Source organism: Oncorhynchus mykiss, chromosome 9, assembly GCF_013265735.2.
Source record: "Oncorhynchus mykiss isolate Arlee chromosome 9, USDA_OmykA_1.1, whole genome shotgun sequence".
Taxonomy (NCBI): Eukaryota; Metazoa; Chordata; class Actinopteri; order Salmoniformes; family Salmonidae; genus Oncorhynchus; species Oncorhynchus mykiss.
In genome coordinates this window covers 19747906-19758860 of record NC_048573.1, presented here as the reverse complement: position 1 = coordinate 19758860, position 10955 = coordinate 19747906, and the positions used below count along the sequence as shown (strand labels likewise).

General features: G+C 40.9%; 1 protein-coding gene across 2 annotated transcripts; it reads right to left on the bottom strand.

Annotated features, from left to right (window-relative positions):
* Positions 1 to 2868: 2868 nt before the first annotated feature.
* On the bottom strand, positions 2869 to 10697 carry il13ra1a (IL-13 receptor-alpha-1-a precursor). 2 transcript variants are annotated; one of them, XM_021614386.2, is made up of 9 exons: positions 10395 to 10697; positions 8528 to 8658; positions 7897 to 8038; positions 7531 to 7633; positions 7112 to 7284; positions 6739 to 6875; positions 6389 to 6524; positions 4688 to 4787; positions 2869 to 4552 (listed from the first exon to the last, which is right to left on the bottom strand). In XM_021614386.2, the coding sequence occupies exons 1-9, from the start codon at positions 10462 to 10464 to the stop codon at positions 4378 to 4380; spliced, it is 1167 nt and encodes a 388-aa protein (XP_021470061.1). In that variant the 5' UTR covers positions 10465 to 10697; the 3' UTR covers positions 2869 to 4377.
* Between the last annotated feature and the right edge of the window lie 258 nt (positions 10698 to 10955).

The window sequence follows — 10955 nt, the reverse complement described above, 5'->3', positions numbered from 1 at the left end:
TTCTCATTTAGCTCTTGACCCTGCTGCTCTTGAACCTGCTGCTCAAATAAAATATATCTTAGATTGGCAATAAATCTTAGAAGGTGCTGGGTGTTATATGGCCCGAGTGTAACATGGTGATGTAGAACACCATGGTTGCTGATAGCAGCACAGATTGTGACATCGCCACCTCGTTGACCAGGGACTTCAACAATGGCCCGCTGTCCAATCATGTTTCGGCCTCTCCTTCTCCTCTTCGTTAGATTGAAGCCTGCTTCATCGACAAAGATGAACTCATGGGGTCTGTCCAAGGATTCCAAGTCAAATATTGTCTGTGTAGAAATACAACATACTGTATGTAGGATTTTGTAAGTCGTACAGAGACAGTGCTATACTGTAGAGTACAATTAGGCTTCTGATTGACATACATTGTATGTACTGAAAAGTAATGTCATTCACATAGTATGTGTTAGTACTGTAGACAATCTGGATTACAGTAAATGTTAGGCCTCCTGGGCTGTATACAGCGTTCCTCACTGAGTTCCCTGAATTCCTATTGGACATTGTAGTCAGTGCAGATAATATTCACATGTTTGGTGACTTCAATATTCACATGGAAATGTCCACAGACCCATTCCAAAAGGCATTCGGAGCCATCATAAACTTAGTGGGTTTTGTCCAACATGTTTCTGGACCTAAGTATTGCGACAGTCACACCCTGGATATAGTTTTGTCCTGCATAATAAATATTTTGGATCTGTCGTACAACAATCTTATTTTGTTTTCAGACCCCAACCAAGGATTATCAAAAGCTGCGCTATAAAAACTCGAACAACCCAAAAATTCCTATATGCCCTGCCAGACTCCCTCCACCTACCCAAGGACGTCAGTACAAAAATCAGTTAACCACCTAACTGAGGCTCCACATTTAACCTTGCGTAATACCCTTAATACAGTCGCATCCCTAAAAACAAAAAACAGTTGTCACAAGAAATTAGCTCACTGGTATACAGACAATACCCAAGCCTTGAAGCAAGCTCGCAGAAAATGGGCACGGAAATGACGCTCCATCAAACTGGAAGTCTTCGACTAGCTTGGAAAGACAGTGCCGTGCAATATCAAAGAACCTGCTCGATCAGCCTAATTTTCCAACCTAATTGAGGAGAATAAGAATAATCCAAAATGTATTTTTGCTAGTGTTTCAAAGCTAAATAAAAAGCAGCATTCCCCAAGAGAGGATGGCTTCACTTCAGCAGTGAGCAATTCATGAACTTCTTCGACGAAAAGATCATGATCATTAAAAAACAAATTACGCTCCCGGGTGGCGCAGTGGTTGAGGGTGCTGTACTGCAGTGCCAGCTGTGCCACCAGAGACTCTGGGTTCGCACCCAGGCTCTGTCGCAACCGGGAGGTCCGTGGGGCGACGCACAATTGGCCTAGTGTCGTCCAGGTTAAAAAGAAAATTACACACTCCTCTTTGAATCTGTGTATTCCTCCAAAGCTCAGTTGTCCTGAGTCTGCACAGAACTGCTAGGATCAATGGAGACACTCAAGGTTTTTAATCCTGTATCTCTCGACACATTCACAAAAATAGTCATGGCCTCTAAACCTTCCAGCTACATACTGGACACTATTCCAACTAAATTACTGAAAGAGCTGCTTCCTGTGCTTGGCTGTCCTATGTTGAACATAATAAACGGCTCTCTATCCTCCGGATGTGTACCAAACTCACTAAAAGTGGCAGTAGTAAAGCCTTTCTTGAAAAAGCCAAACCTTGACCCGGAAAATGTAAAAAACTATCGGCCTATATCGAATCTCCCATTCCTCCCAATTTATTTTGAAGAAGCTGTTGCGCAGCAACTCACTGCCTTCCTGAAGACAAATAATGTATACGAAATGCTTCAGTCTGGTTTTAGACCCCATCACTGTACTGAGACTGCACTCGTGAAGGTGACAAATTACCTTTTAATGGCTTCAGACCAAGGCTCTACCTCTGTCCTTGTTCTCCTAGATCTTAGTGCCACTTTTGACACCATCGATCGCCACATTATTTTGGAGAGATTGGAAACCCTAATTGGACTACACCAGTGGCACTCATTGTGCAGCCTGCATGCATGCATTTTCCATTCATAATACATAACAATGATACAATGTAAATTCAATGCGTTTAATGCAAGCCTGAATCACAGTGTTCCCTGAACCCCCCCATCTCAGCCTCCGTATCTATGGTGCAATAGTCTATGTATCGGGGGGCTAGGGTCAGTCTGTTATATCTGGTGTAATTCTCCTGTCTTATCTGGTGTCCCGTGTGAACTTAAATATGCTCCCTCTAATTCTCTCTATCCCACTCCTCCCGGAGGACCATGCCTCAGGACTACCTGGTCTGATGACTCCTGGCTGTCCCCAGTCCATCTGGTCTTGCTGCTGCTCCAGTTTCAACTGTTCTGCCTATGGAACTCTGATATGTTCACCGGACATGCTACCTTGTCCCGGACCTGCTGTTTTCGACTCTCTCTCTCTTTCTACTGCACCTGCTGTCTCGACCTCTAAATGCTCGGCTATGAAAAGCCAACTGACATTTGCTCCTGAGGTGCTGGCTTGGTTCCTCTCTAGGTTTCTTCCTAGGTTCCTGCCTTTCTAGGGATTTTTCCTATCCACTGTACTTCTACATCTGCATTGCTTGCTGTTCGGGATTTTAGTCTGGGTTTCTGTATAAGCACTTTGTGACATCTGGTGATGTTAAAGGGGCTTTATAAATACATTTGATTGAGTGATAATTGGTAAAAATCAAGTTGATGATTTTACAGACATGAAAAACAGGGAGATGAAGAGAGGAAATGGTTTAAATATCAAGGTATTGTCGTGGAAATTACCACTAAGGACTCCAAGTCAAAGTTTAATGAACACATCTTTATTGATATCTTTATTGATATTGAAGCTCTCATTGATATTGAAGCTCTATTGAAGCTCTCATTAGGGCAGCAATACGAGACAGTGCAGAGAGGCGGGGGAAATGTTCTAGCTGTATTTTGATAAGCATAGGCGAGCCGTGCTCTGATACAGCAACCTATGGATTACAATGAAGGATTTTGGGTTTCCTTGGGATTGGGACGATAGGTAAATAGCCTTTATTTAAAGGCTAGTGAGTCAATAGAAAAATAATACATTTGATTTGGGCTAAATTATTGCATGCTAAATGTTTCTGATCAAAGATAGATGAGCAAATGAATAAATGAGCTACCATTTCCACTTGCACAGCCAGAGAGCAATTGACCAAATATATAGACAGAGATTCAGTGAAACAAAATCACATTGATTGATTATCAGATATGTCACAGGTTTTTGGTTGGGAGTAGGACAAACTACTACGCAAGTGAAGAGCAAAATAGAGCAAAATAGAGAAAAAAAAAGATTATCATTAGCACACTACAACGTAGCCTAATGGTTACCAAATATCCAAATGGAGATTCAGTGAAAACAAAAATGTGACATTGATTTATCTAGACGAGTCCCCTAAGCTTGTCTCAAAGCAGCGTGATGGCGCTGGCCCGGTCAAAACGGTGCTGAAATTATAATCTACGTGACCACACACAACTATTGCTTTAAATTAGTATAACGGTTGGATATGACTTTGGGAGTTTCAGTATAAGCATGAATTTGATACATGCCTTCAATTGCATTAGAATACCTTTTTACAATATTTTCATCATTCAGATGATCATAATAAGGTGAGTTTTCCTCTCTCTGTGCTTTTTCTGGCCCAATGTCCGTTTCCTCGTCTCCTCACTCCGCTACCGTCCACCTCCGCCATTTTGTTCTCAACACCAGTTTAAATCAACATAGCCTACTGTTTTCCAGAAATCTTGCTTTTTTTCGCATTCGGGCTATTTTATTTCTGTGATGTCGGACTAGGCCTGGGCTCCGACTTCATCTCACCAGGCTCGGGTCGGACCGGGATCGAATTTTGAGTTCTGATGATAACTGTAAATCGCATTTGTTTCTCGTGTGCAGTCAGGCAGTGTCAAGTATGTGTGTGCTTTGAATTTATGGAGACTTTGTGTGAAGTAAATAAGCTAAGGTAAAAGCTTACCTGTTTGGATAATGTGCCATTTTATTTTTAGCTAATTTGCTGCTGCGCGTGTGTATTTTGTGGAATTGCATTAGTGCAACATTGGTGGGAAATGTTGTAGTTTCCCGGGTCTTGTCATTAAAAAAAATTCAGGAAATGTGAAGAGTGGTCCTGGGACAGTCCGGGGATCCCAGTTACTGTTGTTAAATCTCAAAGTATCCCATGTTGAGTCAAAAAGCCACCACCACACAAGGTTAAAACACTGAGGTCCTCCCAGTCTGCTGGGCCACTACCAGCTTGTCCACAGGTTCACTGTATATTCATGTTTCTCATGACTCTGGCTGCTGAGGAAGAGGGGATTGTACTAGGGTGATCTTACAGTCTACTTCCTCTTGTGCTGGGATGTAGAGGTTCTCATTAATGCTCATCTCATTGTTGTTGTTGAACATATCACTGATGAGGTTGGTTGGCTTGGGAACTTTGGGGAGGATCTTGTCCTTGTGTCTATAGGCAGAAGACACAGTCATTTGGTATAATATCTAAAAAAGGACCTACAATATATGCATCACCATTCAGAGATCGCAGTATCCCATATTTTGTGGAGTGAATTCAGACGTGTATAGATTGATGTGTACTCACTTCCTTATACAAAAACAAACCAGGATGGAAACTATAACCGCCATGACTGAAATGAAGACGGCTGCAACATGCAGGTGCCAATCCCGATTCCCATCTTTACCTAAACAAACAAACAACAACGTCAGGATAGAGGTTTACATATAACCGGCTAATAAGATGTTAAATCCACTTCAATCAGTGTACATGAATGGGAGGAGACAGATTAAATAAAGATGTTTAAGCCTTGAGACAATTGAGACATGGATTGTGTATGTCAAATCAAATCAAAGTTTATTTGTCATGTGCGCCGAATACAACACGTGTGGACCTTACAGTGAAATGCTTATTTACAGGCTCTAACCAAGAGTGCGAAAAAAAGGTATGTGTGTGTGTAGGTAAGTAAAGAAATAAAACAACAGTAAAAAGACATTTGAAAATAAGACTAGCAAGGCTATATACAGACTCTGTTTAGTCAGGCTTATTGAGGTAGTATGTACATGTAGGTATGGTTAAAGTGACTATGGGGGCCCCTCAGGGGTGTGTGCTCAGTCCCCTCCTGTACTCCCTGTTCACTTATGACTGCATGGCCAGGCATGACTATAACACCATCATTAAGTTTGCCGATGCTACAACAGTGGTAGGTCTGATCACCGACAACGATGAGACAACCTATAGGGAGGAGGTCAGAGACCTGGCCATGTGGTGCCTAGACAACAACCTCTTCCTCAACGTGATCAAGACAAAGGCGAGGATTGTGGACTACAGGAAAAGGAGGATCGAGCACTCCCCCATTCTCATCGACAGAGCTGTAGTGGAGCAAGTTGAGAGATTCAAGTTCCTTGGTGTCCACATCAACAACAAACTATCATGGTCTAAACACACCAAGACAGTCGTGAAGCGGGCATGACAAAGCCTATTCACCCTCAGGAGACTGAAAATATTTTGCATGGGTCCTCAGATCCTCAAAAAAGTTCTACAGCTGCACCATCGAGAGCATCCTGACTGGTTGCATCACTGCCTGGTATGGCAACTGCTTGGCCTCCGATCGCAAGGCACTACAGAGGGTAGTGCATATGGCCCAGTACATAACGGGGGCCAAGCTTCCTGCTATCCAGGACCTCTATACCAGGTGGTATCAGAGGAAGGCCCTAAAAATGGTCAAAGACTCCAGCCACCTTAGTCATAGACTGTTCTCTCTGCTACCGCACGGGCAAGAGCTACTGGGGCGCTAAATCTAGGTCCAAAAGACTTCTTAACAGCTAATAAAATGGCTACCCAGACTATTTGCATTGCCCCCGCCCCCCCCCCCTCTCTTTTACGCTGCTGCTACTCTCTGTTTATTATCTATGCATAGTCACTTTAACTCTACCTACATGTACATATTACCTCAATTACCTCGACTAACCGGTGCCCCCGCACATTAACTCTGCACCGGTACCCCCTGTACATAGCCTCGCTATTGTTATTTTACTGCTGCTCTTTAATTAACTTAAAAAGAATAATAATAATTTTTACTCTTACATTTTTTACTTAACACATTTTTTCTTAAAACTGCATTATTGGTTAAGGGTTTGTAAGTAAGCGTTTCATTGTAAGGTCTCCCTACACCTGTTGTATTCGGCGCATGTGACAAATACAATTTGTTTATACCAGCTCCATTTTATTTAGCTCATAATTATGAGAGGATGGCCCAAGAAGAAAGAAAGAACGGGGAAACCATACCATATATTTCCTCCTCAGTCCAGTCACCCTCTCCCATACCACACAATTGTAAAAAGATGGGCTTAATGCGAACACGATACTGACAGTGAGGGTCATAGTTCACCATGATCCAAGTCTTGTCTTCTAAGGACATACTCTGGAACGACATTACAGCAACAGACATTTGAGTGCTTTTACTCTACTAAACCTACATACTGTAATTCAAGACAACAAAGTTGATAAATAAAAGTGTACTTTATACAGTGGCTGGTTGTAAAAGACAATAATATTTTTGCAGACAAGTACTAAAAAGAAACAATGGCAGATTCACTGCCCATACAGAATCACTACCCACACTTCTCTTTCCTTACCTCAGGTATTTTACATCTGGTATAGTTGATGACGTACTTCCAACAGTGTGGATGTCTTATGTCTGGTGAAATCCAGCTAATATTGAGGTTGCTCCCTTCCTCTGTGATCTTCAAATCAAGAGGTATAGGCTGCACCACTGCAGGAAGCATGAACAGGGAAAGAGATAATAAAGCAACCTCTGAGAGAAAAACTGTATACATTGATGAAAATTAGATGCAAATTAAGCCAAATTGCCACGGGATGTTGATGCAACGTGATTACGATGATGTTAATTAAATAATAAGGAAACTATGATGACTCAGACTATTTATTATTTAGATTTTAGCCTCAGATTTAGCCTGAAGAGTGAAAATAGAGTAGTTTTAGTCTTACCATGGTCCTGAGGATTCACTTCGAAGGTATTCCGTACCGATGAACCGTTGAGAGTCCCATTGACCTGGAAGAAGATCCGCGTGTGGGAGTCTCCTCTCAGATGACATCCTGTCCTCTGATTGCCGTTGTACAGGTACTCATTGCATTCCGATACCTTACTCATATTTTTTAACCTGAAAAATCAGAAATGACGGGACTGAGATTGTATAGGTGTTGTCATAGTTACGGTCCTAAATATTTCCTAACCACATGACCCAATCAGGAAAAACATTGGGTCATAGATATAACAACTGAAAAACCAGCTAAACAAAGACTATCTTTGTAACTCTTCATCTATATTTTGTTGAATATAAACACTCTTCCACAGCCTTGTACTGGACCGTGAGTGGTGGAGAAGCAGGAAGTAGAATTGTTCTCACCCGTAGTAAAGCTGAAGGTCTTCTGGGACCTGATTGGCTAGGAGCCAGCTGCAGTTCATGGCCTTAGAGGTGTAGAGAAAACATTTGAAGTTCGTCACCAACTCTGTTATAGGAGAGAGAAAGAGCGAGAGGGTAGAGAGCGAGAGAGAGATTTACACCCAAGTGAATGACATTAACCCTATAGTATACTGTATATGGCCAGTTCCCTGGACAGAGATTGTCTAGTACTGGCCTAAAAAGTATGTTTATGGAGATCCTCCTTAAAATTTGCGTTGTTTCCAATACTAGGTTTAATCTGATTTGGAAAAACAGCCCATAGAGAGTGACAGAGTTGTTTAGGAGAACATTCTGTTGTTGATAACCAACCTGTGGGGGCAGGGATGGTGTGAACTACAGTTTGACTCATCTGTGTCTTGTTACACTGAGTTTGTATGAAGAAACGCACACCTCCCATCAGAGGAAAACACTCCTCTAACCGTGTTTCCTTCTTCCTCCTGATTATGTTATTCTGTGAGGAGAAGAATTAAAGATATTACAGAGGGAATTAATTTAGGAACTTAACAGGAATAAGGGGCTATCTACCAATGTTTAATGTGCCCATAGAGCTCTGGTCAAAAGTAGTGCAGTATATAGAGCACAGAGTGCCATTTGGGATGAAGCCTTAGTCTGGGTGATGATGGGTTGGTTGTTGGTTTAGTGTTTTATGGAAATGTTCAGTATGAGTCTGTGAAAAAATATTTTGGCTTCAGAGGTCAATAAATGTAATCTAATCAACAAAAAAAAAATCATCCAAAGTAAAGTATAACATTAGCTTTTTAACTTGATCTAGTGCCAGAATACAAGTACTGCCGGCAGTACGAGGAAGTGTTTATATTACTGCACATCTGTAGGCCTACAACCCATTGGAAAACAGTGGGCAGACAGTCAATCATGTTCAACAGACAACTCTATTCGGTTGACCGATGATAGCTAGGACGGCCTGTAACGTTTTCCTCACCTTGCCTATCCTTGATATATTGATATGGTATTTACATCTCTGACTATCAACATTCTCCAGTAGACTCCATGAAAGCTCCCAGCAGAACTCGTTCGTCCAAGAGAAAGTCACATTTCTTGGTGATGGGAGCTCTAAAGGAAAAACAATAACAACTCTTATTATGGTCATGCTCAAGGGTTAAGTGGGATACATACAGGGGTATAAAGGGGTTGTAAATCAAATCAAATGTTAATTGCCACATGAGCTGACTACAACATGTGTGACCTTACCGTGAAATGCTTACTTACAAGCCCTAAACCAACAATGCAGTTTTTGCACATTTGGGCAGTTTTGATACATTTTTAACAGAAATACAATGGTTCTTTGGATCAGTCTAAAACTTTGCACATCCACGGCTGCCATCTAGTGGCCAAAATCTAAATTGCACCTGGGCTGGAATAATACATTATGGCCTTTCTCTTGCATTTCAAAGATGATGGTATAAAAAAATACAAAAGAATGGTTGGTTTTTTCTTTGAATTATCTTGTAAGAGATCTATTGTGTTATATTCTCCTATATTCATTTCACATGTCCACAAACTTCAAAGTCTTTTCTTTCAAATGGTACCAATAATATGCATATCCTTGCTTCAGGGCCTGAGCTACAGGCAGTTAGATTTGGGTATGTCATTTTAGACGAAAATTGAAAAAAGAGGCCGATCCTTAAGAGGTTCCGATCCTTAAGAGGTTCGTTGTTGAGATCTGATATTATGTGCAGCGCAGGTCATAAGACTATATTCAACCAATCACGTTTCTGAAATCGTTTCGCGCAAAATTCCAGCTAAACTCGGAGATTACAAAACGAGTGCTTCTGACGAAGAGCTACAAAAGTAAGTAAATAGCCCTATTAGACTGAAAGATATATGGTCATTTCGTCAAATGTGTGAGGCTCTCCAGTCTCCATGCTCATTAGTTGCTCATTCAACATATTTGAGGCTACTTCACAGTCCCGTTTTAAAAGTCTCCCTTCCTAACTGATTTACATTCCCTGAGACCAGAAATGTTTATTTGGCCAAATATTCCCAGGCTGTCCTAAAAAGAAATTCGCGAGAAAAATGAATTGGCTAGGTAGGTGTGGCTGGTGCGCTTAAGTTAACTCGTTCAGTGTAGCGCCAGAGCGTCACTTCTCACAGTGGTGCTTATTTGATCAAATTAGATCAAAGCTGAATCAATGTCTTGGAAGATCACATAATGATTAATTAGCATCATACATAACATAAACAAATATGCCTATAATAGCATAGTATAACGTTACTATTATAACAAAAACACCATACCAGTTCTTATGGGATTTTAGGAAGGTTGGCTGAATAGTCAGCGCGCGAATGTAGGCTACAAGGCAGAATGTGCTTTGATTGAAACAAAATACAGTAAGGCTATATAGTTAACACCATCTGCTCTAATTTTCTCACGAAACAGTAATTGAATTGCCAGAAGATCTAAATGCCTCCAAAACAAATGTATAATGTAGGCTACACTGTCCAGCCAATGTTCCGCGAAATCATCAATTTGTCCTGCATTTGGGAATTTTAAATGTGGTCAACGGTATAGCATTCCCATTTTAATTAAATACACAATACGTGTATCTGCCTAATTTATTACACAGTAATCTGTTCACTCTAGATCACCTCGGTATGCACTTGCAAGTATGGACAAAGTTTGTGGTGAAAATATTTGCGCAACTTGTCACTCTGACGTTATTAACGGGAAACGTCCTGAGTGCCAAACCAAGTTTAATAAAGACATAAACTGAACATATCAAACGATACGACCAGATAGCCTACGACCATGGTATAAAAACAAAACTGTATAAAAAATATGATATTACCTGTTTCAGGCTGTGTAGCTACGAATGAAACGAAATAGTACAAGACGAAAACTCCCCAGCATTTGTACATTGTATCAACCTATGCTAGTGATCTCTGTCAAGACCTGTCAGTCCCGACCGAATTCTATCCAAAATAAAGTTCTCAACAGATGTTGCGCTGTTCAGTTAAAAAGGGATGGAGAAAACCAGGGATCCAACAAAACCGAAAAGAAACGTGGAAAACAGCTGTTTGTTGTGCTAAGAAAGAAGGATCTTACAATTCTCCTGATCCTGCTCTGAAATGAAAGTGGGCGGAGTTTGAGCAGTGGCTGTATCAACTCAGTTTATAGTTACTGTGTAGCTGTGGCCGAAACAAAGCCTAATTGAGTTTTCACCTCTAAATAAGTCAGTTGTTATGGATGCATTGACATCCATTGTTCAATATTTTCACATGGACTGGAAGTACATTATTTTACCATTATAAATATTAAATACTTTTTCATAATTTCTGTATATAGGCCTACTCTATTTCTAAGATTCAACGTTAAAGTAGGATGAAAAATAGGAGATACAACTTTAACT

Excerpts from the sequence above, each read along its gene's own strand:
- il13ra1a (XM_021614386.2), bottom strand. The coding sequence starts at position 10,464 with ATGTACAAATGCTGGGGAGTTTTCGTCTTGTACTATTTCGTTTCATTC. Across the intron at positions 8,039-8,527 it reads ATATATCAAGGATAGGCAAG|AATAACATAATCAGGAGGAA; the intron begins GTGAGGAAAACG and ends TTCTCCTCACAG. Across the intron at positions 6,525-6,738 it reads CCAGATGTAAAATACCTGAG|AGTATGTCCTTAGAAGACAA; the intron begins GTAAGGAAAGAG and ends ATGTCGTTCCAG.